We start from the raw sequence: 26,281 nt of genomic DNA, 5'->3' as shown, positions 1-26,281 counted from the left end.
ATTCGGGGCAGAGAATTCGGCTAGTGCGAGGCGCTTCGGGGAAGAGCCAGGGAGAGTTCTGACGCCGCCGTCTCCCGTGCGCTCTCCGCCCTCCCCGCGCGCGTCAGTCCACCCGCCGCCGCCGCCCTGGCCGCTTAGGCCCGGTGGCGTTCCGGGAAGATTCGCCAGCCCTCCACCCCACGCCCCGCGCCGCCATCCTGTCCGAAGTGCCGCCGCGAGCGAAGGCCGAGCAAGGAGCGGCCAAAGGCGGGCATCCCACGCCCTGTCGCAACCTCGCCGCCGTCCCAGTAGAGCCGCAGCGGCGGGAGCGAGTGCCAGGTAGGCCCCGAGGTTCTATCTTTCTCCGTACCTCCGCCAGTCCTCACGGAAGAGGGCTGCTTGGGGCCGTCGGAGAAGCCGTCGGGCGGGCGTCGAGGGGCTATGCTTGGGCTCGAGGGAGCCGCGGCCGTACCACGCCCCCTTTGCGGGCAGCCCTGCCCCTCCGGCTGCGGTCAGTCCCCGGGAAGCCCTCCCGCATGTCGCCGCGAGCTTGCCACGCAGTTCTTCGTGGCCACACCGTTTCGTGGAGCGCGGAAGGCGGAGGAACGAAGTCAGTGATGGAAGCCTTGCCCCGGCAGGCGGCTGCACTTTGCGGGCGCCTCGATTCTCGGGCAGCCCTCGCGGTAGCCCGGGCCGGGCAAGAATGTGCTGGCTTCTCCGGGGACACTGTGATACCGGCTGGTCGGAAGTTGCCGCGGCCCCGCCTCCTCTCTGAGCGGGCCTGTCCCCTCTCTCTCCCGGGCCAGAGCGCTGCGGTCCCCGGAGCCCCTCCCGACCAAAAGAGAAAAAAGGACTTCTCTCCTTGAAACAGCCTTAATGTGAGAGCATCGAGCGGCGGCAGAACTGGGCTGCCGGGAAGGCGGGCAGCAGGGAGATTTACCGCAAGCCTTCTTTCTTGCAGCGCAATTTAGCAGGTGAGTCTCCCCTCCGTTCGCCGGCTCAGCCTGCCTTCCGGTGGCGTGCTCTCCCTTCGTTTCTTAAACTAAATCGCGGGGCGGCGGCCTCTCCCCGTTACCCCGGCACCTCCGTGGCTCGGTGATGCCGGCGCCGGGAAAAGGAGCGCGAGGGGGGCCTCTGGAGAGGCCCGGGGAAGTCAGACGCATCCTTTGCGGACCCCCGACCTCTCCTCCCCCTGAGAAAGGGGCGGCCTTCACCACCACCCAGGCAAGCGGAAGAGAGCTTGGCGGCCTGGGCTGGCGGTTGCCGTGTCCTTAGCAAGAGGTGTCCTTGTGTTGCTCCCTACCATGCTTCGACATCCTCTCTGGGATCTGGAAAACTCCCGGGGAGTAGCGATTTTTTCACCCAATACATTTAAATGTGATGCATAAGTTAGCACAATGCCTGTTGTATCACTAAGTGCCCACTTGTGCATATTTACTCTTTGAGCTTGTTTCCTCTAAATTATATGTACCGGTAAACCAGTGGTTCTCAACCTTCCTAATGCTGGGACCCTTTAATACAGTTCCTCATGTTGTGGTGACCCCCAACAATAAAATTATTCCTAAAACCATTGAAAATATGTGTTTTCCAATGGTCTTAGGCGACCCCTGTGAAAGGGTCATTTGGGGTCCTGACCCACATGTTGAGAACCACTGCGGTAAACAAATTTAGATGAGAATTTTCTAATAAAAGAAAGTCATTGGTATGGTGGAGTCAGGAAAACCAGCAAGGATCCTCCATGAAGGCCACAAGCCAGGAAGATGCTGAGCTATTGGCTGTGGAGCCAAAGGTGGCTGCACTCTCACTTCCTGGGGTGGAGGGGGGGGGAATCTCTGTCATTTTATTTCAACCATGAAGATTCCTCTCCCCCCCCCTTTCCTCATAAAATGAAAACAAAAGGTTTGGGGGCTTGCATGAAAAAAGGGAGTTTGAAGCACTTTGTGAACAGAATTGAAATCTTGTTTTTGACCCATTCAACCCTGTTGATCAATGGCTCCCTCCTTTGCACCCCTTCCAATGAACTGAACGGCCTTTTGGTATGTTAAAAACAACTGCAAAAATGTATGATCATATAACTAATAAAAGTATTTTTGGCTGTCAAGAGATGGCTAAAATCCCCAGTTTTGCATTTAAATTGGGTTGCTTTGAATATATATTCTGAAATCTGACACAACTGTAGCTCCCTCCCACCCTCACATACATACATACATACATACATACATACACAAAGGTAGACTTTCTCATGACTGAACTCTCACATCTATCATCCCTAGTATATTCTATGTGTGGGGCAGCGGGAAGGAAGGCACTGGAGAACCCAAGTTTCTCATACCAGTTTACCATTCAGGCTCTTTTTCCCAGGATTGGTGGGCTTTTGCAGCTAGAGACCACCTTCTTCCAGAGAAGAGCAAGGCAGGGAAACCCACCCATCTCCTGCCTGGCACCTCACAGGCCCCCTTTCCCTTTCTGGCCCTTGAAATGGGAGGGCAACACCAGGCTCTGCTGGGTGTGAGAGGGCAGTATCCTTGGTAGAGGCAAATAAACACCCCTCTGCAGTGGCTAGAAAGAGATCTGAAATGCAGAAGATCAAGCAACATCTAAGCTTGAGTCTTCGGATCATGATAAAAAGCTTCATCTGTGAGGCAGCCAAGAATTCAGGCAGTAGCAGAAAGGTTGGAGGCAGAAGGGAGCCTTGGGGCACTACGACCTCCTCCTGAACCCAGCCCACCAGGCCTTTCAAGAAGCAGTTGGAAGCCAGGCTTTTGTTGAGGGGCTACTGGCTTGGCAAGGTGGCCACGGGGCACTGCCTTTGCTGGAAGCTCTCTTCTCCATTGGGGGTCTCAGCAGAAACTGCAGTCCTGCTAATCAGCCCCTCCATGAGGAAGGTCTTGTTGGTGGAATTTGGAATTAGAGTGATGGGGAGGCTGCCCTGAGCAACAGACAGGAAGAGGAAGATACAGAAATCCAGAAAGCCAGGATCCTCCACTTCCCTTACAGGATGTCTGCTGGGCAGAAAGCAACAATGAGAAGAGGGGCTAGATCCAGGCAACACGAAAATGGGATGGGGAGATTGTGTCAACTTTGTAACTAAATGGGGATGGTGTTGTTGACATCACAAGGATGTGGTTTGGGTCATTGCCCAGCGTCATTCCACGCTTGTGGGGTTCTTCTGAGGGATGCTCGCTATCTCCTCTCTCCTTAGGACTGTAAGGCATCGTTTGTGCAATGGGAAATAAATGGTGAGGAAAGTGATGGCAGTGGAAAGCATTTGCCAGATATGGCCCATTTCTAGCCAGAATGGCTGGTGGGAAAATCTGCCTACAGTCTGCTGCATTGCAGAAGTCTGGCTTAGTTTATGGCCCTTCTCTTGGATTTTAGGGCATACTTTGGAGACTCTGGAGCTTGAATTCTGCCTGCCTTTGGGAAAGAAAGACAGGTCCTGGTGCACCACACCTCTTTGGGAAACAGATGGTCCATTATCAGCTAACAGTATTTAGTCCTGGTCCTAGTCAAGTCAAATTTATTCCTCTCACTGGAGGGAATTCAACAAATAATTTCCTACTATTCCAAAATCTTTTTCACATGTACTGTTGGCAAACCATGAAGATTCTTCATGGCAAACCTTTGTAGACCTCTGGTAATCATCCCAACATCGTCAGATGTTCAACGGTTGGTTGCCTTATGATTTCCTAAGAAATCTTCCTGGCTCTAACTGGTCCATAGTTCCCCAATTTTTCCTCTTCCTTCTTTCTGAACATCTGCCCTTCTCTAGTTATCTGATACTCATTTTCCATAACTTTTCCAAAAGATTTAGCCAAACTCTCAGTAAGTTCCTTCAGGACTTTAGAGTGCAACCTATTTGGTGTGGAACATCTGCACACAAAGTAAATATGGGCTTCTTCACCAGGTATATTGAAGGCTCAAACTGCAATCTATTTTTCATGATTGCCTTGTGAAATATAGACTCTTATTGAAGGAAATAGTCAAAATATAACTTCTCTCTTTCCTTTGTTCCTTGTTATCATTTCTCCATCTCCATGAAGCAACTATACAGTATAATGCTTTACTTTTTTTCTTTTCTTTGAAAGAGACACACACACCCAGCACTCTCCTTCTGGGTTTTATCCTGGCTGATGCTTCCTCCAGCCTGTCCCTCTGGGATCTTCTCCGGAGGCCTCTTTCAACCTCCTCAGTTTGTCTTCCTGTTCTTCAGACCTTAACCAAACTTTTTGTGTAGTCAATTTTGCCTCTTCTTTACCTCCCTGGAACTGCTCATAATTTTATTGTCCATCTTAAGCCCTTTTCTTCCTATTATCATATGGTATCATTTCATAATTGCCCTGATTTTATTAAAAAATTACCTCTCTTGGAATCCAAGCCATGTACTTGATTGCTGAGTTCAGTTTCCCTTAAAATCAGGAACATTGTTTCGAGGCCTCTTTCCTGCTTTCCTGTTCCTGCAGCTTCCACGCAGATGTCCCTCAAATTGGAAGGGACCTTCTAGACCAGGGGTCTGCAACCTTCAACACTCAAAGAGCCATTTGGACCTGTTTCCCACAGAAAAGAAAACACCAGGAGCCACAAACCCCTTCCTGTGCCTGACTATTTCTTGAGCGGCCACAAAACAAGCATATGTAGTTGAATTAAATGTTCTGTTTTCTTCTGAAACTTTTCTTTTCTTGGATTTATCCATGGTTGGCCTACCTGGGGTTGAAAAGCTCAATAAATCGCATGCCAGTGGGTGTCGCACATTGGTGGTTGTGGTGCATATTTTGAATGACAGGGAGCTGCAGCAAAGGGGTGAAAGAGCCACATGCGGCTCCAGAGCCGCAGGTTGTTGACCCCTGTTCTAGACCTCTGATCCTACTTCAGGTGTTCCATCAAGGCACCTCCAGGAAGGGCAGAGGGTCACCCACCCCAGCAAGAAATCTTTGGGAAGGCGGGCCCCGCAGTATTCTTCCAACAGAAGCCTAGGAAGTAAAATTCCTCACCCCACTGTTTCACACCTCTTGGAAAAGTCTGTGATTTGCTTTGGGAAAATACCACCCACACTTTTAACAATATTGTAAGCGCTCCTTTTTCCACTTATTTTTACTCAAATAATTTCTATTCATTCATCAAGTTTGCCAGCCTCATTCACTTTGGCTGCTTAACAGATTTGGATACTTTGGAAATGCAGTATAGTATCATCATCTAATGGGATGTTCATTCTACCAGAGTATTCATGATTCCCTGTTTAAACCTTTAAAATATGTGTTGAAATGAAACTGCAGGGCACACAGCAGAGAGCGATGACAGGTATGGAAATTATTCTACAATACTTGGAGAGCCTTCACACAGATCTATTGGCACTACTGTAGGAGGGGGGGAAGGGCCCCAGGGCCCCAGTCTGCAGAAGCACTTGCAACAAACCAGAAATCCCTTAATCTTTGTTAAGTATTATCTTGGTGATTCAAAACCATCCCTGGTGAAGATTTATCAAGATTTGTGCACTACAGTAAAGTGAACTACCCATCACTAAAACCACCCTCCATTTCTTATGATGAATGTCCCAATTTGGCTCTTCTAGAAGGAACTGGACTATCTCTGTATCAATTGCAAGAGGAAATCCTGGTGATGTTTGTGGAAAATAACCCAACTTGTCCTTCACCATCCCCACAGCATTTATTCCTTACTTGGCACTCTCGTGTGGAACTCCCTCCAATGTAAGATATATGTTCACTTTCACATTGTGTATTTAGAAACTATGGCTGTACATGCAGCCCCGTGTGCATATGTTCATTCATTCATTCATTCATTCATTCATTCAGTATTGTGCAGATGAGGACCCAGATAGTGGGGGCAATAAGCTGACTTTGTATAAATATACAAAAGTATGAAGGCTATTGCTGAATGCATTGTAAGCCGCCCTAAGTCTCCGGAGAAGGGCAGCATATAAATTAAAGCAGAAAAAAAAAAAATCAGTCCTCACCAGTGATTGAATCTGGAGAACAAAGAGGTGGAAGAATCTGTGCTTGTCTTGGAGCACTGGGTCCTTTTAAGGAAATAGCAGCAGGAAGAGATTTGACTGCATTGCACGGGAGAACAAATAAAAGAAAAACGCCTGAGGGTTTAGATAGAAAATTATATTTAGGTGTCAATAACATTGAAAGCTGCAGATTGGGATGCGCTTTTTTATCCATAGGATGAAAATCTCCAGTACGACAGGGTAAATATTTTGTCAGAATTTTCTAATTGTCTTGGGTTGATAAAGAACTGATTTTCAAGCAACTGAATTCTGCTAACAGTCAAGAATTTGTCACACTGAATAGTCCGTTTCCAGGCAACCTTGTTAGCTCGTGAACTAAAGCAGGTTTTTTTTAATGCACATTGAATAAGTGGAATAAATAAAAACAGGAAATGGAACAGTGGCTAGAAAGAAGTGGAAGAACCACTCCAGCTCTGTAGATAGGGCAAGGACCCCCATGCTGGCAGAAAGGCGAGCTCGGGTGCATAAGTCTCCATCCCCTGCAAAAGGCTTTGTGCATCAGCCACGATTCTCTGGAGGAAAACATGAAGCACTGCTGGCCAGAGTCTTTCCAGCTATTTTAGGCTGTGAAGGACTTGACTGGTGCTCGCCTGCCATTAGCTCTGATACAGGCTGCTTGCCAAAAAGAGGCAGGCAAGGAGGAGGTGGCACTACCTGCAGCCATCCTTCCTCATGCTGCCGGTCAACTGCCAGATCCAGAAGAGGGGGAGGACCAGCCTGTCTGCTGGGCAGCTTCAGGAAGTGAAGCTATCTTGTGGGACTCCAAGCACCCAACAATGTGGCACCGCCATGCCAAGACTTGACCCAAGGACTCAGGTTCTTACAGTATTCAGTCCAAGCATTTGGCTGTAAATGCAGCTGCCCCTGCATTAATAAATAGTTTGGTAGCCTCATAAGAGGCTTATGGGTCTCCCCTTGCTCTGAGCTGTCTCCCCAGATTTCTCTGCTGTAGGGATGGGGAATTTGCTGTCCTCCCCCTTCCCCCCACTGCTGCCCGTCCTCTAGTTTCTCTGGCGCAGAATTTGGACACCTGCAGTCTTTCACAGGCAGCTGGAGGGTTGGCAGTCTCTAGCCCAGATCTGCAACGGTACTGCAGCAGTGAACAAGAATCGCTATGTTCCAGCAAAAAGAAGATCCAGCCTCTCTGGGACGATTCCTTCTTTAGAACCCACCCAAGGGATGCAAAAAATTCTGCGAGGCTTCTTAGGCAGGCTATGAAGTTTCAGAATTCCCTGCAGATCCCCAGGGAGGTCTGGGCAGGTAAATCAAATCCCAAGGTTGAAAGCCTCGTGAAATGAAAGGCTGCTTCTCTTCATCTCAAGAAAAGGACAGCAAACCCATCCCACCTACCCTGAAAAATGTAATTATAAAGAGGAGCATAGTCAATCTTTAAGGCAAATTAAGCACACAGGATCATAAAATGCCAGCATTATAAATACACCTTTTAATTAATTCATAGGCTCTAATAACTTGAAATATTTTTATATACTTATAAAAGGAATAATTTGTGTTGTCTATGCTTATAACTGTGAGATACGTAAAAAAAATTAATGTAAAATATAACAAATGGTGATTGTTTTTTATATATGTTCACTCACCATTTCTTTGAATCCACATTTAGTTTTACACTATACTAAGACAATTGTAACATCTTCACTGAATCTGGCTTCATGCGAAGTCAGCCTTTGCTGAATTAAGCCATGCTTGCTTGAATTCCCATGTTGTCTTAAGCCAGAATGGAAACTTGAAGGAAAAATTGTGGCTGAGGGCCCCTCCCTGCCAGGTCTTTCCCCCTTGCACTCCCTAGTAGAAACTGAGTATCTGCCTGCCGATTCCGCTTAGCCCTTTGTAACTTCAGTTGTTGCCATCCACTCTAGCCCATCCCAGAAAACCTGGGAACTTGTTGCTCCACATCCTAAGCTCCCCCACAGCCTGCAAGGGATGGAGGAAGCCTGCCTTGAGAGCAGCTGTGCCAGAGGACTGTGACACATCAGCTTGCGGATCATGATTGAGGAAGGCGGGTGAGCAAGCAATGAGGAAAGGGAGATGTTGCCTTTGGTGGTCTTTCCTCTGGCCAGCCGGGGTTGATGCTGCCTTGGACTTTGGGGGCTGATATTCCTGGGTGATTCCCAGCCTCCTTTTCCTGCTGCTGCTGAGAAGGGGCTATGAAATAGCAGATGCTCAGAGACAGAAGGAGCAGCAGCAACATGAAGGGACCACAGCACCTGTGTCCAAGGGGCTGGAAAGCAAAGCAGGCCAGGAGACGGAGGTTTTACGCATGTGGTGGAGGGGAAGGGAGATGACAGGGATAATAAATTGAGGGATTCCGCTAAATATGAAAACACATCCTTTACCATGACTATTAAATGAGGCTATTTTTTATATTTATTTTTATTAATTTTTAAATAAAAAGTATTAATTTTAAAAACAATTTTAATTTAAAAATTAATAAATTCTCATGCCACCCATCTCCCATATAACGTGATTGGGAACCAGGGACTCTGGAAGCTTGCAAGCAAAATAAATATGAAGCCTCCTGGGATGGCATTGGAACAGGGTTAATTTGCTGCCCAACCCCTGTCAAGTGATGCGCTCCCCTTGCTCTCCTCTTTCCTCAGAGCGCTCCTTGCCACCACAGACTGAACCTTGCTACACCTTCTGCTGGTGTCAGTTCAGATCAGGCAACTTGGAAAGCACAGGAAAAAATGTATTTTAGCTGTCTTACATACTTTGCTCTCAACACTTTCACAGGCAAGCCAAACAGGGCAGGCTTTCTCTGTCAGAAATTAAGCATTTCAGCACCCTGGTTAGCACCCAGGGAACCCCCGACAAGCATCTGCCCCTTCTAATGGTATTTAAAATCATCCTACCGCGTTTCCTTGAGGAGGGATGTCTCCTGTCCTCATAATGTATGCTCCAAGCCCAACTCCTCTCACCAGCTCCTGTCCAAGACTGTTTCTGTATCTTCCGTGGGGGAGGCATTCCCTGGGGATATTGCTCTCCCTTCTGTTATATCCAATAGGAAAAAGATCAGCCCTAAAACAACTTGACTACATTAATCAGAGAAATAACAACCATAAAACTACAGAGAGTCATAATCCAAGATTAACTTGAAGAAAGCCTACATTATTCAGCATGGGTATCCTGTGCAAGGGGTTGCTGAGAAACCAGCAGTCCTCCTCACCTGCCTGTCTAAACCTTTTATATCCTGAAAAGTGTTTAAACAAACTGTCTCTCCCCCCCCTCTGATTGCCCAACGCTCCAAGCCACAGCCAGGGCATGGAGCAGTTTTCTTGCCCTCCTTTGTTTGGCTGTTTGATCTCTCCTTGGGAGTTTCGTCCGTTTGAGTTTGCTTCTCTTCTAAGCTCTTCAAGTCTCAGTCCTTCCCCAGTAGATCCTGGGCTTCTCTGGAGGGTGGGGGGGGAGGGGAGAGGAGGGAAGGAAGCCACTTCCCTGATGCAGCTCTGCTGTGAAAGGACCTGTGAACCGGCCAGCAAGCAGCTGCTTGGCACTTGCCACAGTTTCTCCCTCGCTCGCTCTTTGGCCCCCGCCAAGTTCTGGGGCTGAGCCAGGCGGCTTTTTAAGATTCCGATCACAGATGGGGCTGGATTTCGAAGGCTTGAGAGCTCAGAGCCTCCCTCGCTCTTTTCACAGGCGCCGCCATCGCCAATGACAAACGAAGGAAGCAGCAGCAGCAGAAGCAGCAGCAGCGAGCAGGCCAGAGCAAGCTGTCCCTGCTCTTGGCTGCTGGATGCCGACAGTGAGTACTTCACGACCAGAGGAGGCTGCTGGGGGAACGGGGGGGGGGGTCCAGGCTCAGGCAGCTTCCTTGTGGGGGAGGAGCAGTGGGGCAGTTCCTTGGAAGCACTCGCTTTGGGGTCTTCTGCTATGAATGGAGGATTTGGTTGAGCCCGCATCAGGGTGGACCCTCTAAAGCAGCTTCACCCTCCCAGATGCATTAGGAGGAGCTGGAATTGCTGAGATAGAATTCCTTGTCTGTATCCAACCACAAGCAGGCAGCAAAAACTAGGCATGAGGAAGAAAATAAAGACAGAGACTGGGCATACAGATATTAATGGATTTTTTTGTGTGAAAGTCTTCCAGGAGAGGCAGGAAAGAGATTTCTTTGCCTGGAGCAGCTGGGACTGGCACTTGGTAGGCCTGTTCTTTAGCCAACCAGGAGCTTCCTGCTCTTAATTCCTGGCTTTTATCTTCTGCTCTGGCACTTTGTTCCATCCCTGGATAAGGAGGGTCCACAGCATCTTGTAGGTCTGCTTAGTCCAAGCAAGGCAGTGGAAACCTCAGAGTGCCTCCAGCAGGCAGCTCCAACTGGCCCTGTGGGAGATTTTCCCTTTCCTTTCCAGAAAATGGAAAGGTCTTCTGGTCTATTTTTGGCTGGTCCTGGAGCAATGCTTTTTTCCCCATGGGATTCCCCTCCTAGGAAACAGCCCACCTGAGGACCAGTTCCATGAAAATGGTTGGTCCAGAAACAAACTGCTGAAGGGAGATTAAAGTCAGGCTCCCCACCTTCTGGGCCGGTTACATTTAGCCCAGGCAACTGACTGAACCAGCCTGGGTTGTCCATCAAATCACAAAAGGGTTTCAGTGGAGTTCTGGTGCACAGCCCATGTGGCTCACTCTCTCGCACTTGTGGATCTCCCTTCCTGCATCTCCTGCTGGCAACAGGGCATATGGTCAGGAAGGTCCGCTTGATCTGAATAAGGGCAGCATCTCACAATGAGAATCCAAGAAGCCAGAAGTCTTTGGGTGAAAAAAATTCCTCTTCTGCACATCTCAAGGACTACTGAGGGAAATGGCCAATCTCTGAGCAGGGCTACAAACCCATCCCCCCACAGGCACGCACACCTGGAGCACATCTGTGCCAGCTGTGGTGGCATTGCAACTCTATTTATCTGGAGTAGGACTTGAGCCATTTTGCTTTGCTTCCTGAAGGGGCTGCCTGTGCTGGTCCCAGAAAGCTCTGGTGCAGCCTTCCTCCGGCTGGGGCAAAAAACAGCCCCAGAAGCATTCTCACCTAGAGCTCCACCCAAAGGACTGGGCTACCAGCAGGTAGCCTTAGCAAGGAGTCGCTTCGCCTCATTCTTTTTGGCCTGGCACTTGGTGGCCAAGTCCTGCTGTCTCTTAGGGATGTGCTGAAGTGTAACATCCCAGGAAGATTCCTTGTGATTTGTCAGCAAACTGACAGCACCCATCCACAGGGCTAGCACCCACTGGATGTGTCCCTGCAAGGATCACTCTCAGCAATGTTTCACCCTGATTTTTCTGTAGCAGAGATCTGAGAGATCCAGGAATATCACCGCTCGCTTGTAGGATCTCCATCCAGCTTCGTTTCTGGCTATGAGGACATTTTATTTGCATAGAACTCTATAATGATACATATCAATTATGCAAGCTGTTCATCATACCTTAATCAGTGCAATGCACGTTATTTTCTTCCCGTTCCATCATACTCAGGAAGAAATAAAAAAAGGCTACGTCTTTCACTCCTGTGTGCTTGCAGGTTGTGGTGGTGGAGAGGTTGCAGTTCCTTTGCCCAAGTGCTGCTGGCATTTTTAAAAAGGAAGAGAAGGAAAGTGGAGTGAATGAGATCTTCCCTAAAATGCAGATTAGGGAGAAAAGCAAGGAATCCTTCTGTGCCAGAGGCAAGGACCCGGCTGAGAGAGGCTAGCCAAGCCAGCCAGGCAGCCGTGGAGCTGAAAGACAGAGCAGCCAGCGTGCTTGCTCAGGATAGCTCTCTAGCCAGTGGCCACAAGCAGCTAAAAGCCCTAATTTTGCAAGAGTCCCCTGACTCCTTCACCACATCCCCCAAGGGAGGCTGGGGAAGCGGGGCCAGAAGTGGGGCAACCTGGCTGGGCCAGAAGCAAAGTCTTTAAGCAAGTGGAGAAAAGTCCGTCCCCTGCCCCTTCTTACTAATCCTGGGGTCCTTGGCTGCCTAGCTATTCTGCTTGGATTCAAAGGCAGAAGCAAACCAGCCCTCCCCCCCATCTTTGGGGTGGGAAGTGTTAGATTCACCTTAGAGTCTGCAGAAGTGGAGAAGCCAGGCAACAGGAGCTGCTGCTCTTTCTTAGCTGGCAGACCTTCCAGCCAGAGCAGGGGACCTTCAAAGGAGCTGAAGGACAAGCTCCAGCAACTTCAACCTGAGGGCAGGCTGGGCAGCATGGTTGCTCAGCCACCTTGGGCCTTAATGCATCCGTAGCTATATTGGCTATGCCACCATGAACCCCGCAGACCCCCCCAGCCCAGACAAGTGGGCCTTGAAGCAGGTGTCTTGTGGTGGAGTGGGGGGAAGCAGGTGAAGGAAGGAAGGAAGGAAGGAAGGAAGGAAGGAAGGAAGGAAGGAAGGAAGGAAGGAAGGAAGGAAGGAAGGAAGGAGAGCGCACTTTGGAATATCAGCAGCAAGGGTGAGATCTAGCAACAGAATTTTAATTTGTACTGAGATGCATGAAGCTGCCAGTCAGCCCCAAACACAGCCTTCCCCTGGCAGTGGCTGCAGAGGAGAAGAAATCCCTCAGCCTGACCTCCCTAAAGTCAAAGAACCAGGGACGGCCTCTCTCCCCCAGATCAGCCACATCGGACAACAGAAATCTCTTCTTGGTTTAAGATACTCTAAAGCACTGGATGTACTGAGCATTGGCACCCTGAGAAAATAAGTGTGAGAGGAGCACAGGACCTGTTCCTCTGTCTGAGCATCTCAAAGGGTGAATCCTGCTTGGATTCTTCCTTCCTTCTTGCATTTCCTATTGGAGCTGCTTGGGTAAATCCACCACAGGAGAGCAACCTTGCTTCAGGGTAGGAGTGCAGCCCTCAGTTGAGAGCGCCTTTCCTCCCTCGGGACTCCTTTGCAGATCTTAGTTGTCTGGCATGCCAAAGTGCCAGGAGAATAGGCCAGGCTTTGCTTTGGAGAGAGACGGTTCAGTCTGGGAGATAAGCTATGTCAACTGTGGGGCTGACCTCTCCACTGGCACAGTGGTGGCCCCCTCCAGCCTGGGTGGTGCCAGAAAGGACCTTGTGGTCCCCCCAGACTATGAAGAAGAGCAGAGGCTTATCCAAGGAAGAGGGCGCAAGCAGCTCCCACCCTCGTCTCTGTTGTTTTGTGTCTCCGCATGCCCAGGCATGTGACGCAGGCAGAGCGCTGCTGGGATGATATGGAATGTGACCAGTTGCCTGCAGAGGCCCTCCGACAGGTGAAAGTCCAGCGTCACCCCGTCTATGGATTCGGCTTTGTGGCCGGAAGTGAGAGACCGGTGGTAGTTCGCTCGGTGACCTCAGGTGCGGTGGGAAATGCCCCGAGGAGTGGGGCCAGTGAAGGTCGCAAGTACGAGGAGTTGGGCACAGGGGGCTCTGTTCACTGGGGGACAGCTACATCAGGAACACACACATACACCCCTTCGCCAAAGCCATAAGCGGGAACAGGACAAAGTGGGAATCTGCAAAATTTCACAACAGGCAATTCTGATTGTTCTCAAGTCACACCATTTCAAGATCAAATCAGCTACTTTTAACGACAGAAAGCTTGGGTCAACCCCCCACCCCCGATGGTAAGGACAGCCTGTTCCCAACACCAGGGATTCCAGCTGCAAAGGAAGGCGCAGGCAGCGAGAGCACAGCCAGGCGGTGGCTGAGGTGCAGCGGGGCCACTAGCGCGTGATGGAAACATCAAAAGCCACATGGGAACTGCCATGCCCCCGGTTCCCCTAGCCATGGCTCACAGCGACTACCCTTTCTTTGGCAGGAGGGCCATCTGAGGATAAGCTGTTGGCAGGTGACCAGATTTTGGCCATAAATCATGAAGATGTAAGTGACGCCCCCAGAGAGAGAGTTATAGAACTTGTCAGGTAAGAGTGGGATACCAGAATGAAAGGGGAGGAAGACTCGGAGACCCTCCAGGGCAGCAAGGGCAGCTTTGGAGAGCCTGGACTGCTCCAGAAGGGGCTGCCTTAAGCCCACCCAGGGCTCTTCCCAGAATTGACTGCTGGGACATTCTGCATAATCTTTGGGGCAGGGAGAAGTGCAATCTGATCCCACGCCCTGAGATCAAAGGCCGAGGCATCCTAAGCAAATCCATGATTGGGGGTGGGAGTAAAATAAAAACTTGGCTTGTGAAAAGGAAAAATGACTCCATCGGGGGCAGGGGGCAGCCGACTCCATCTCTTGCTGCAAAGCTTCGCAGAATTCTCCTGAAAGCAGCTGCTTCTCCCTTCTCGTTACAGAGGCGCCAAGGAGGCCCTGGTCCTTACGGTGCTACAGACTCATCAGGTGGGAGCCAAACTTTGGGGTGGGAAGGGCACCACCTTTACGCCAGCGACTCTTGTTCATGTCACATGCGAAGAAATGGCTGGTCCCCCACAATAGGCTGGACCACAGGCTTCCTGATCCCACTCAGCCCCCATTGCCTTGTTGTGCAAACAGGCCGGCTGGATGGCTCTGGCTGTCTGAATGTGCTACCCACCCCAAGCCAAAAAACAGCCAGGGCATCAAACTGAAACTCACCCCCTTTTCAATGATTAGCAGCCGCCGCCACCAATCTTGGCTACAACGGTGGTGGTGCCCCTGGGAGGGCCAGGGTCTTGAGTTCACACTTTCGCAAATGCCATCCAGAAGGTGATGCAGCTGCTCTGTGGCGTAGAGACAGCACTGCTTTTCTCCTCTGTTGATAAACTGGAAGTGATGGGGAGCCACCTGGCCACCCACTATGGCATCCCTAGGACATTCTGGGCCTGGGTTTTCTCCTGCCTTCTTGGGGCTCCTTCACTCTGGGGGCAGGGGTGTGTGGAAGAGACAACTGCTGGCATTTCTTTCCCAGACCACCAGCAGAGCAGCAGAGCAGCAGCCCAAGTGGCAGTACGGCCTTTAGTGACGAAGGCCCTGGACAGCCAGCGCCTTTCTCCTTCAGAGGCTGCAGCTCAGGGGAAGAGAGCCAAGCAGGCACTGAGCTGCCATCCTTTGGAGAGCACCATGGCCAGATGCACCCCGGCCTCAAGCAGCAGAGGCAAAGCCCTTGGGCCATCAGAACCTGAGGGGGCGGGAAGAATGTCCAGCCCAAGGAAACTTTCCTCGGCTTGTAGGCTTGTTTGGTTGGGCAGAGCTGATCTGACATGTGTTCTCTTTACAGTCCCCCAAATCAGCCTTTATCAGTGCGGCCAAAAAAGCAAAACTGCGGTCCAATCCAGTGAAAGTTCGCTTTTCGGAACACGTCACCATTGGCGAGACGGATCCCGTGAGTGCCTCCCCAGGGGATTCTGTGTAGCTCCTGAGAACGCTCGGCTCATCTCCCCCTCCCTCGCAGCATGGTTGGGGGAAGAGCTCCGCAGGGGCCATCTTTTCAACTGATGTAGGAGGCACAGCTGAGGCCAGCGGATGGAACAGGCATTATGTACCGATTCCCACGCCCAGAAACTCCAATGTGGGGTGGAAAAGGCCCTTTGAAACAATTGAGACAGTCCACATATCTCAACTTGGTAGAGAAGTAAAGGGGGTCAGGCTGTTTCTGGGGACATCTGTCAAAGTTCCCCAGGATCTGGAGGCAACTGTTTCAATTTATGTTCCCGTCCATGTGAAAGGTCATGGTTACAATTCTTTTGGGCCAGTCAGGAGGCAGCTGACATCTCCCCACACACCCCAGCAGCAGCTCCCGACAGAGACCGGGACCATGCATGCTTGCAGCCACCTCCCTGCTTCGAGCCTCTGCCCATTGGGGGCCTCCAGCCTCCTTCTCGTCTGCCGGGCCAGCTGAGAGTACCCCTGGAGATCAGTGTGGCAGGGGTACACATTTGGCCAATCCTCCAGGGTCTCCTACCACAGTCGGTTCCCCTACGGTGGCTGATCCTTAAAACCCAAGTGTGGCTGATGCAGTCTCCTCTACCCCCTCCTCCTTTCTGTTCCTCTACCCCCTCTTCTCTCTGCCCCCCCCCTGCTCCGTGGGTGGATGGGCTCCCTCCTGTTCCCCAAGGACATGCTGAAGAAGGAAGCTCTTCTCCTGATTCCAAATGTGCTGAAGGTTTTCCTTGAGAACGGACAGATCAAGTCTTTCACCTTTGATGGCCGAACCACTGTCAAGGTAGGGGATCACCACAGGAGCCAGGCGACCCGTCAGCCTAGCCCTAAGCAGGCTTTCCTTGGTGGGGAGAGGCACAATACAAACGATCCAGCCAAGATGAAATGGGGTGGTGGTGCTAAACTGCTGGACCTGTCCCTGGGGAACCACACCACGCTGGGCCTTCCAGGGAGAGGGGGGACATCTCTGAGCATTGAAGCCTTCCCTCCCATGAGCTCCTCTCTTCCTCACTGGCCAGGATGTGATGATGACCCTGCAGGATCGACTGTCCCTGAGGCAGATCGAGCATTTCTCCCTGGTCCTGGAATACTCCAGCCCTGAACAGAGTCACAAGTTCCTCCTTCTGCAGGACAAACAGCCCCTGGCCCACGTAAGCGCCCCCAACCCCACTGGTTCATTCTTCTCTGCTGCAGGAATTTGGCCTCCTGCCTGCTCGGCTCCTGGCATGGCTTGCAGGAGGGGGATAGAGGGGCTGCAGATAACATAAAGGGGTGTGTGTGGAATGCTTACACCTCAGAAGACCAGCTCACGGCTCCATATTATTGGTGGAAGCCAGTAGTGTGCTTTAGCTTCTCAAAGAGCCAGTGAGGTGCTGGGCTGCATCAGCAGAGGTAGGATGCTGAGATGATGCCACCACTGGTCAACCACACCAGGAATACGGTGTCCAGTTCTGTTCCACAAAATACAAGACAGATGCTGAGGAATTGGGAGGAGAACAGAGAAGAGCAACAAAACTAGTTAAGACTAGATGCTACAAAGAACTGGGTATGTTTAGCCTAAGAGAAGGCCAAAAGCACACGACAGCAGCTGTCAAAACTTTAAAAAGCTATCCCAGGAAAAAGAGGGGGGGTGCTTTATTCTCTGTAGGGTAAAAGAACAAGCAACCATCGGGTAGGAGCTTTCCAGAGAGATCCAAGCTTGAAATAATGGAGCAATTTGATGGCTACAGGAGCTATTAAGGACAGCTTGACTTCTGGAGTCATGGAAACTCCATCATGGAGGCTTTCAAGCAAAGATTGCAATTGGAGAGCTGCTCTGGAAGGCTTCCAGCCCTGGGGAGATTTTGTAAGGCAATCTTGCCAAGCGTCTTGCCTGGGAAGGAAGCAGAGCACTGAAGGAGGCTTGAAGCTGGCACAGTGTTTAGGGAGGCAGAGGATGCCATCCCGGGCCCTCCACTCTGCTTAGAAAAGGCGAGCCAGTTCCCATCCGGGTCTGCCATGTAGCAACCACATCTGCCAGATGCAGGCCTCCCGATACCAAGGGTTGCAGGGAAGCTCCCTTCTGCTTCTCCACAGGTGGTGCAGAGGACACACTACCAAGGAATGCGATGCCTCTTCCGAGTCAGCTTCTTTCCCAAAGACCCCGTGGAGCTGCTGCGAAGGGATCCGGCAGCCTTTGAGTACCTGTATATCCAGGTGAGAGTGGGAGAGCCCCAGGTGCAGGGCCTTCTTGCCTACCAGCAGCGCAAGGTTCCCGCTTGCTTCGCAGCAGAGGGGCAGGCCCTCTTTCTGCCTTGGCCCAGGGTGGTCTGCAACCACTAGCAAGCCACCCGGGGAGCCCAGCGGTGCTGCTCCACAGCACTCCCAGAGGGGCTGCCAAGACCTGGGCAGGGCCTTCTCAGAGGGGGATGCAGGGAAGCAGCTGTTCTGAGCAGCCTCACTCTCTTTCCACAGAGCCGCAACGATGTGATCAGGGAGCGATTTGGAATGGAGCCCAAGCCAGAAATGCTGCTTGGCCTGACAGCCCTGCATATTTACATCACGGTTTCAGCCACACGGCCAAGCCAGAAAGTCTCTCTCAAAAACGTGGAGTAAGTTCAGCAGCGAAAGCTGCAGCTTCCCCCTCCACCCCCAGCCACGCACAAGCCCCTTCTGAGTGTTCAGTCTCCCTCCCTCCCACACACTAAGCTGGCCTTCGTAGTGGTGTTCTAGCAAGGCCTTCGGCCTTCTCTGGCCCCAGGATCTGACCCAACAATCCTTCCCTGGCCGTTTGCTGACCATTTGCCCTTCCCGCCTCCCTGGTAGTAGATGCCACATGCCACAAGCAAGCCAGAGGGTCCTATGCCTGTCCCCACTAGCCCAGGGAGGGCAGGGGGAAAGGAGGGAACCCCGCCTGGCCTGCCTCACCAGCCCTCTCTCCCTCCTGCTAGGAAGGAATGGGGCCTGGAGCCTTTCCTGCCCCCCTCGCTGTTGCAAGGCATCAAAGACAAGAGCCTTCGGAAGGCACTGTCTCAGCAGCTGAAGGCCCATCAGAACCAGCCCCCCTGGGGCACCAAGGCAAGGCAGGGTGCAGGGAGGGTGGATGGCCTGCTGGGCCCAGATGGCTGCCTGGGGGGGGGCAGAGTGACCCCTCTGGCCCAGAGGGTGCTCAACAGGCTGTGAGCAAAAGGCATCTTTGAGCTGAAACAGAGGATTCCCAGAGCCCTTCCAAAGTGGTGCTGCCTCCTCCCCACCCCCAAAGTCTCCTCTCCGGCCAAGTTGGCATCCTTTTAAACAAGGCTCATAGGAGGAGGGCTAGAGGGCACCTAGATGGACCTCTGTGGTTTTATTGCTCTGTGCAGGCTGTTGAAGGAGCAACTTAAACATATAGCAATCCAGTCAATTTCTTGGTTACTAAAACCAAGTTTCTTGCTGAAAGGTAAACTGGATCTGGAAACAAATTATTCTCTGGTGCCAGGATTTGGGTGCTTTTAGTCCTGATTATTAGGTGGGTCATGTGTTTAGACATGCCATTACATGTGCACAATCTACTAAAGAAAAATTGTACAATGGCTTTCTTTTTTCTACAAACTGTCTTTCCCCTGGACATTCCTCTGTAAATAGCGGTAAATGGCATAGGAAGATTAATAGGCAATCCTACATAAAATGTAAAATAAGCCGATGCAGAAAAACCTTTTTTTTTCTTGTCTTTTATTATTTTTATAGATAACTCAAGGTGGCAAACACACTCCATACCCTTTCCTCCTCCTATTTCCCCACAATATCCCATGAGGCGAGTTGGGCTGAGAGAGATGAATTGGCCCACCCAGCCAGCTTTCATGCCTAAGGGGGAATTAGAACTCACCATCTCCTGGTCTCTAGCTTGGTGACTTCCCTGTGAGATGGTTACTTAACCCCTTTTTCTCCATTCAGAGAAGGGGCCGGGATACAAACTTCTTAGAAAGTCCAAAAGCAGATTTTTCTTCTGGGAAAAAAATCTTTCCTACCTTCACACAAGCGGGCTAAGGCTGACAGGAGAAAGCTGACCAAGCCTCCCTCCACAAAAATGTGTTTCCATATCAGCAGCCGTAAACCCGGCACAAGGGAGGCCTCAATCCAGCATGGGTCAGCAGTGCTACAAAAGAAGCCACCCCCTCTGCACTCAGCAGCAGATTGGCCTTTGGGAGGGTGCCTCCTGCTGAACCAGTCAAATAGTCCCTCGGGCGGTTGGGCCACAAGCCATCTAGACTTAAAAGGTCAATGCCGGCATTTGATCTTGTGCTCAGAAAACAGCTGGCAGCCAGTGCTGGTCTCTCACTGCAGGACTAGGTTGTATCTGTTTGTAGCTTGGCTGCCACAGCAAAACCCAGGCAGAATCCATTGCATTAGTCAAGCCAAGGAAGTTTGCTAGAGCTGAACTGCTTCAACTTCCAGAAAAGCCATCCTTACCCTGCATTGTTGCCAGGGCCGAATAATTCTTGAGGGGATCTTGGCCCCTTGGCACTCTGACATAGAAGGGTACAATTTCTCTCTCCCCAGATCACCACCACCCAAGCGAAGCTCCACTACCTGCGCATCCTGAACGAGCTACCAACCTTTGCAGGCGTCCTGTTCAGCACTGTGGGACTGGTACAGTAATGCTGGCGTGTAAGGGAGGGGAAGAGCGCAGCGACGGGCCTCCAGCCTGACCCCAAGGCCTGCCTCTGCCCTTCTGTCTCTGACTGGCATCTCGTCCCGCACAGGATGAGAAACAGCCAGCCACCACCCTCCTGGTGGGGCCTCGCCACGGCATCAGCCACGTCATTGATCTGAAGACAAACCTCACCACCGTGCTGTCCGAGTTCAGCAAAGTCAGCAAGATCCAGCTCTTCAGGGAGAACCAGGGGGTGGCCCGGGTGGAAACAAGCATCCTAGACACCAAGGTAGCTCCAGCTGCTGCCACTGGCTGCCATCCTGCTGGAATTGGAAGGCGAGCCAAGGGCAGGTCTCCTGAGCAGGACACCTGTGCAGCCTTTCATGGCCAGGCACGTCACCTTTCCCACTTGAGGTGGTTATCCCGTGGCTGGGCAGGCTTCTGACCCTTTGGCTTCTCTTCCCTTCCCAGCCTTTGGTGCTTCTAATGGAATGGCCAGAGGCCACCAACTTCACCTGCCTCATCGCTGGTTACTGCCGCCTTCTGATGGACTCCAAGCGGATGATCCTTTCCCGACACACCAGTCAGCCACCACCGTTTCCACTGACCAAGGCAGGTGCGTTTCATCCTCCGAGATTTGTGCCCCTTGGTCAGGTTCTCATGTTATCCCTCGACACGGGTTCCAACGATGGGCCTTTCCCCCAGATGGCTCTGTAGGCAGCAGCAGCCCAGTTGGGACATCTCAAGCATGGGGATCCCCTCGCCAGGCTGAGGTGGAGGCACCCATGTGTTGGGCACGGAGCTTTTCTGCTCAACAGAGCTGCAGGCAGCAGCACTCCCTCCCCCCCTTTGCTTGCCATTTCCTCATCCTGCAACTGTTCAGACAGGCTCACTGAGCATGTGGGGTGTGCGTGCAGAGTGTCATTGGGAGGAGACAGAGGGCAAGAGAGGAGCCAGGAATCTGGTCTCGCAAGGGAGCTGTGAACATTCCCCAGCAATCACTCTGCGCTTCCACTTGTGGCTCTTCTGAGTGTCCAGAAGGGTCTTTGCCCAGGTCCCTCGAAGGGAAGCAGCAGGCTTGCCAGGACAGTGGCCACCCCCACAAGCAGCACACCCTCAAGGCCCCCTGCGCCTTGAGCTCAGCTGTTGCTCAAGGGAGGGACCAGTCGAGAGAGCCTGGCCAATGCAGGGGGAAGAAAATCCTCCTCTGGCCACGTAAACTCCTGTCAGTTTGGGAGAACGGTGGCCAGGCATCGGCCCTGCCTTCTTCTTTCAATGCATTTGATCTTCCTATGGGTGTGTTGGAGGCAGTCCATCCCTTGACATCCCACCACAGCTCCAAATCTTCCAATGGGAAGCCATTTGCCAGCAGAGCTCCAAAACTAGCCATTCTGTGATTAGCCGCCCTGAGTTTTTGGAGAGGGGCGGCATATAAATTGAACTGAATTGAATTAAGATGGAAGTGCAGGAAGTGCGGAGGGCGGCAAGGAGCAGAGGGGAAATTTGTGGCAAGAGAATCTTCTTCAGCTTATTCTGCTCACAGGGTCCCTTGCTGGTCCTCCCGCCAACTGGGCAGGCACTGGATTCTTTGGCTGCCTGTCCACCAGTCCCCTTCTTGGGAGCCACGGCAGGAGTGCATGTTTTAATGGCCAATGTGTGTTTTGCTCCAGACAGCAGCCCGTTCTTCGGCCATCAACCTCCGGCACCAGCAGGGCACCTGGCTAAGAAGGAGAGCAGGCTCCTGGGAGGCTCTCTCCCTAGCCCCGGAGGGGGCAGCCCCCCAGATCCCCTGGGCTCGGAGCTCCTCAGCTTTTGCTACCTGCACCTGCGGGAGCACAAGAAGGAGCGCAAGAGCGGGACTGACGTCAATGAAAACCTGATCCTCTTTGAGGAATCCCGGCCCCGGACCAAATCGGATCCCACCTCAGAGAGCTCCGGGCGAGACTGCCATGGGGCTGCCCAGGACTGTGAGCCCCACGGCCCAGACCAGGAGCACTGGGCCAACAGAGCCAGGGCGTACACCCTGGACAGCCAGCAGGGCAGCCAGCCCCAGCAGCTGTACTGTGACTCTTGCAAGGCCAAAGTCAAGCGCCAGCAACCGACCCCCCACCGAAGCAGCAATCCCGGCCCCACACAAGACAACATGGTGGACCTGACCTCCCTCCCCCCTCCAGGGAGCGATGAAGAGGATGATGAAACCACATCCCTTCTCCCCATTGCCGCACCGCCTCCTGGCTTCCAAGACAACAGCTCTGATGAGGACGATTCTAAACGCCGGGTGGCAGCTGCCGCCATCGCCATGGCAAAAGGGCAGGAGCCAGGACGCCAGCTCTGCGGCCTCCTGTACGAGGAAATCCCTGTGACGCTCATAGATAGCATGCAAACACGGACTGTTCGAGATCACGCCCAGGACCTAGACGATGCTCTGGTTTCCACACTGCAGGCCCTGGAAGCGCTGGCAGCCTCAGAAGATGGTGTGCACCCTCAGCCGCAGCAGACGGCAGGTACCCCCCTCCTTTTAAGGTGGTTCCCATCAGAATGCACTGATCAAAGCAGCAACAGCCCCCAAAACCTGCAAGTTTAGTCCAAAGAGAGGGGCACTGGCAGCAGCATAGCTGCATATGGAAAGGGGGGAGGTGGCGGATGGACTGTCATTCCCAGGTCAGAGGTGCAGTCAATGGCTGGAGCCTTCCCAAGAGCTCTGAGGGCAGCCATCGGCTGCACATTGGATAGACTGCCTTTGCAACCCCATTTTAGAAAGAGAGAGGCTGCAGCAGTCCATCCTCAGGGAAGAGGCCAGAATGTGGCACAGAAAAGGGTTCTTAAGAGACATTAAGACCACCATACCATCCCCGCTAGCGTAGGCACATTCAGGGGCAGCTGGGCTGGTAGCCCAGACAACCCTGTAAAATTCCTTCTGAGCCCGTGCCAGCAATAGCCAGCATACGTGGCTCCTCCTCCCGTCTACCGCTTGTTTACAGCCCCCCCATTTCCCCCTCAGCACAGATTTGCCTTTGAAGCAGTGGCGCGCGCGCACACACACAAGACATATTCCTTTCATTTAAATTAGCGGTACTCTCCCCTTCCTTTTGCCCTCTCTGGTTGGCTAGGCCAAGCAGCCAAATTTATCCAGTGGCTGAGGATGGCCTTGAGCCTCCTTCAGGAAGAGAGGGGCTTTCCCCGCCAACTAAAGAGCATGCCTTCTTCTCCTCTAGGCCTCATCGTTCTGGCTGCCATCACCCCAGAGTCATCGATGGATTCTGGCCAAGAAACCAACTCCTCCGAGATCCCCCACGTCCCCGAGATTCTCGCAGCTGTGCAGCAACGTCAGAATGCTGCCTTCTTCCTGACTCAGCAGCTCAGCAAGGAAGCCCTCTTGGCCCGGAAGGACCTTCCTTTCCGCATCCAGGCTGGTGGCACCAAAGGGCCGCCTTGGTATCGAGAGCCAGACCAGACCTCCAATGCCAACTGCGCTACAAACAAGCAAGAAACACAGAAAGGCTGCGCCCAGTCCTCGCCCTCTCAGCAGTTCAATGAGCCCAATGCCAAAGGGGCAGTGCCGGAGCCGAAAGGTTCCTTCCTCTGTGAGGCAGCTGCAGCCCCCCACACCATGGCCATCCCTGCCCTGGGAAACAGCCACCCGGAGAGTGGGCGGCAGGACCAGAGAGCAGCTCCTGTCCTCGTCACATCAAGTCTGCAGACAGTCGGCCACAAAGCCTCCCTTTCTGCAGCACCCTCGCCAACTGAAGGCAGTGCTCCCCCCTGGGGTCCTGACCACAGGCTGCTGTCTAGTCCCCAGCCCTGCTCTGTGGACCGGCTCCCCCACAGCCTTCCCTGCTCTCAAAAGCAGCCAAGCGGTGAAGTCTGCCAGCAGAACCCAGGACCCCCGGGCAGCCCCGCAGAGGCGGTTCCCCCTCCCCTGCTAGCAGCAGAAGAGAAGCAGGTGCTCCAGAGCTGCCAGCCAAAGGAAAGGACAGAGGGGGCAGGGCAGCTGGGGGAAGAGGAAGAGGGTGGCAGGCCACCTGGCCAGAGGGAGACGCTCATCAGCCAGGAGGAAAAGGGACAGCATGAAATGGGTGCCAACAGCCACAGTGCCCTGAGGCCTCCACCCTGCAAGAGCCCACAGACCTTCAGTAGTCCCGGAGGGGAGATTCTGAAGGGGAAGCCCCCCCCAGGTCCTCAGACTGAAAGCCTGCCCTCCACTTCCATGCTTTTAAAAAGGTCTGAAAAGGTGCTGGCCATTACACCACCAGACTCGGATCTCCCGGCTAAGCCTAAAGTACCCAAAGCATCGTTCCGGTTCAAGAACCTCATTTCTGCCACTTTCCCAACACGACTCAAGAGAGAGACCGATGAGCGGCAGGCTCAACTGCAGAAAGTGAGGCAGTACGAGCTTGAATTCCTGGAAGAGCTGCTGAAGCCAAAGACCAGGAGAGACCCTGTGTCTCCGGACCGTCTGGACCCCTCGGCTACAGGGCGCTGCGCCTGCCAGGTCCGGACCAGCCCTGTGCAGACTGTGCCAGGGATGTCCAGGGAACAGAGGCGGAGTTGTGACTGCAAGCGGCTCAGCCGTGGCACCAGGCCCCTGCCCGGCCAGTCCACAGCATCAGGCCTGGAGAGGCAGAGCAGGGGCAGAGAGCCGCAGCAGGCAGAAGGGCCAAGAAAGTCCTCCACCGGAGCCCCTCTCAAGGGCAGTCGGATCAGGTCCACGAGCCTGGAGTCGAGGGATTGCAGGTCTGACCTTGAAAACAGCCTGTCGTGCCTGACCACGTGTGCCTCTCCTGGGGAGTGCGTAGGAGCATCCCATTACAAAAAGTTGATGCGGCGCTACAGCGTCAGCGAAGTTGAAAAGATGGAGCAAACATCCCCAAGTTCTCCAGGCTATCTGAGCCATTACCTGTGCAAGCAGAGGGAGGCCACTAGCCAGGTAATGCAGGACCCCCACCCCACAACGGCAGAACCCTCTTATGTTCAAGTGACTGAGAAGAGCCAGAAAGGCGGTGCTATGCTTCCTTTTCAGGAGGACATCTATCCGAGCCCTCACAAACTGCCAGAGGAGGATGGAGACGGGGAGAGGTGCTGCTCCTTCCGGTACTGCTTCTACTACAGGAAGTGTGACATGACCGATGATGGGAGTGAAAAGGATGAGCTTTCTTACGCCATTCCCATGCCAATCCTCCCAGAAGGGAAGATCGGCCACCAGCCAATCCCAGTGGTCAGCAGAACTCTCCAAGTTCTGGATGCCAGCGTCTGTAGCACTCCAGACAACCAGACCCAGGAGATAGACCTGCGGACCTCCTCCTTTGAGGGCAGTTTGGCCAAGATCCACGCCCTGAAGGGCCGCACCTACACCTGGCCCAACGGGTTCCTGGCTGTGCAGCTGGACACCAGTGAACTCTTGACAATCCTTCGGCAGTGTATCGTGAGCCCTGAGGCCCAGGAAGGCAAGTCATATCTCCCTCAGTTGACCGAGTACAAGCAAGAATTGGCCCTTAAGTTCAAGGACTTCCGGGCCTCCTGCCGCAGAGTTGCTGCGGTCAACAAGAGCCCAACCCGCATGCTGTCGGCAGTGAGCAGCAGCTTCCAAGTCCTGGGAAGCTTGATTGAGACCTTTGTGCGGCTGGTGAACGTGGTGCGCTCGGGGTCTCAGCGCCAGGCGCTCTTGGCCAAAGTTGAAGAGATTGTAAGGAACTACACCTTCTTGCTGAGAGCTGCTGAGGAATCCACCGCCCGAACCGGCCACCGAGGGGATCAGGAAGCTGAGCAGCTGAGCCACCAATCGGCGGCCTCCGTGGTGAACACTCTCACACGGTCCTTGAAGACACTGATGAACAAGTAAATCAGTGTCTGTCGCCGGAGCCCGCCGCCTGCCCAGTCTAGACCAAGTGCCTGAATGCCTGTAGGGCTACGAGCCGCTGGGAGAACGAGGAGGGCGTGGCCGGTTGTCTCCGGCCTGCAACGCCTCATTTGCCCCGCGAGCCCCATCTCCTCTCCCGGCCCGCCCGGGGTCAGACCGGCTCGTCTCAAGGGCCGAAACCGCGAAAGGCCCCGGCTCCGACCAGGGGAAGCCCAGTCGGGAGCCCCCGCTCGCCCCCCCCCCACCGCCCCCCGAGGCCTCGTCGCCCTCCGGCCGCCAGAAAGGAGCAGATTCGGCCGGCAGCCGCCTCGGCATCTCAGCGGGAAGCGGCTTCTCCCTCCGTCTGCCACGGCCAGGAACGGCTACAGCTTCGCGGCGGGAACTGTTGCTGCTGCCGCCGCCTCCGCGCGATGCCCGCGACCCCGGACGGGATTCGGAGGCCCGGGAGGCTCTCGGCGGCTTGGCCAAGCGGGATCCGCCCGCGGCTTCCAAAGGGAGCCGAGCACAGCGC

At 53.1% G+C, this 26,281-nt stretch overlaps 1 protein-coding gene across 5 annotated transcripts; it reads left to right on the top strand.

Moving 5' to 3' along the window:
• Positions 1–514: 514 nt before the first annotated feature.
• Positions 515–26,182, top strand: FRMPD3 (FERM and PDZ domain containing 3). Of its 5 annotated transcripts, none has more exons than XM_060683984.2 (16): positions 515–953; positions 7,885–8,028; positions 9,662–9,767; positions 13,761–13,863; positions 14,239–14,284; positions 15,141–15,245; positions 15,978–16,085; positions 16,321–16,452; positions 17,378–17,497; positions 17,756–17,892; positions 18,232–18,358; positions 19,820–19,909; positions 20,023–20,202; positions 20,385–20,529; positions 21,584–22,417; positions 23,129–26,182. In XM_060683984.2, the coding sequence occupies exons 3-16, from the start codon at positions 9,677–9,679 to the stop codon at positions 25,750–25,752; spliced, it is 4,842 nt and encodes a 1,613-aa protein (XP_060539967.2). In that variant the 5' UTR covers positions 515–953; positions 7,885–8,028; positions 9,662–9,676; the 3' UTR covers positions 25,753–26,182. The 5 variants fall into 5 exon arrangements, with proteins under 5 accessions (XP_060539967.2, XP_060539964.2, XP_034297697.3 ...); XM_034441806.3 differs by lacking the exon at positions 7,885–8,028 and adding an exon at positions 13,140–13,297 and having other exon boundaries at positions 864–953; XM_060683981.2 differs by lacking the exon at positions 7,885–8,028.
• Positions 26,183–26,281: the final 99 nt, after the last annotated feature.

This window comes from Pantherophis guttatus, chromosome 12 (genome assembly GCF_059756535.1).
Source record: "Pantherophis guttatus breed Tessera chromosome 12, ASM5975653v1, whole genome shotgun sequence".
Taxonomy (NCBI): domain Eukaryota; kingdom Metazoa; phylum Chordata; class Lepidosauria; order Squamata; family Colubridae; genus Pantherophis; species Pantherophis guttatus.
The sequence above is the reverse complement of the archived record's forward strand: the minus strand, read 5'-3'. Positions and strand labels throughout refer to the sequence as shown.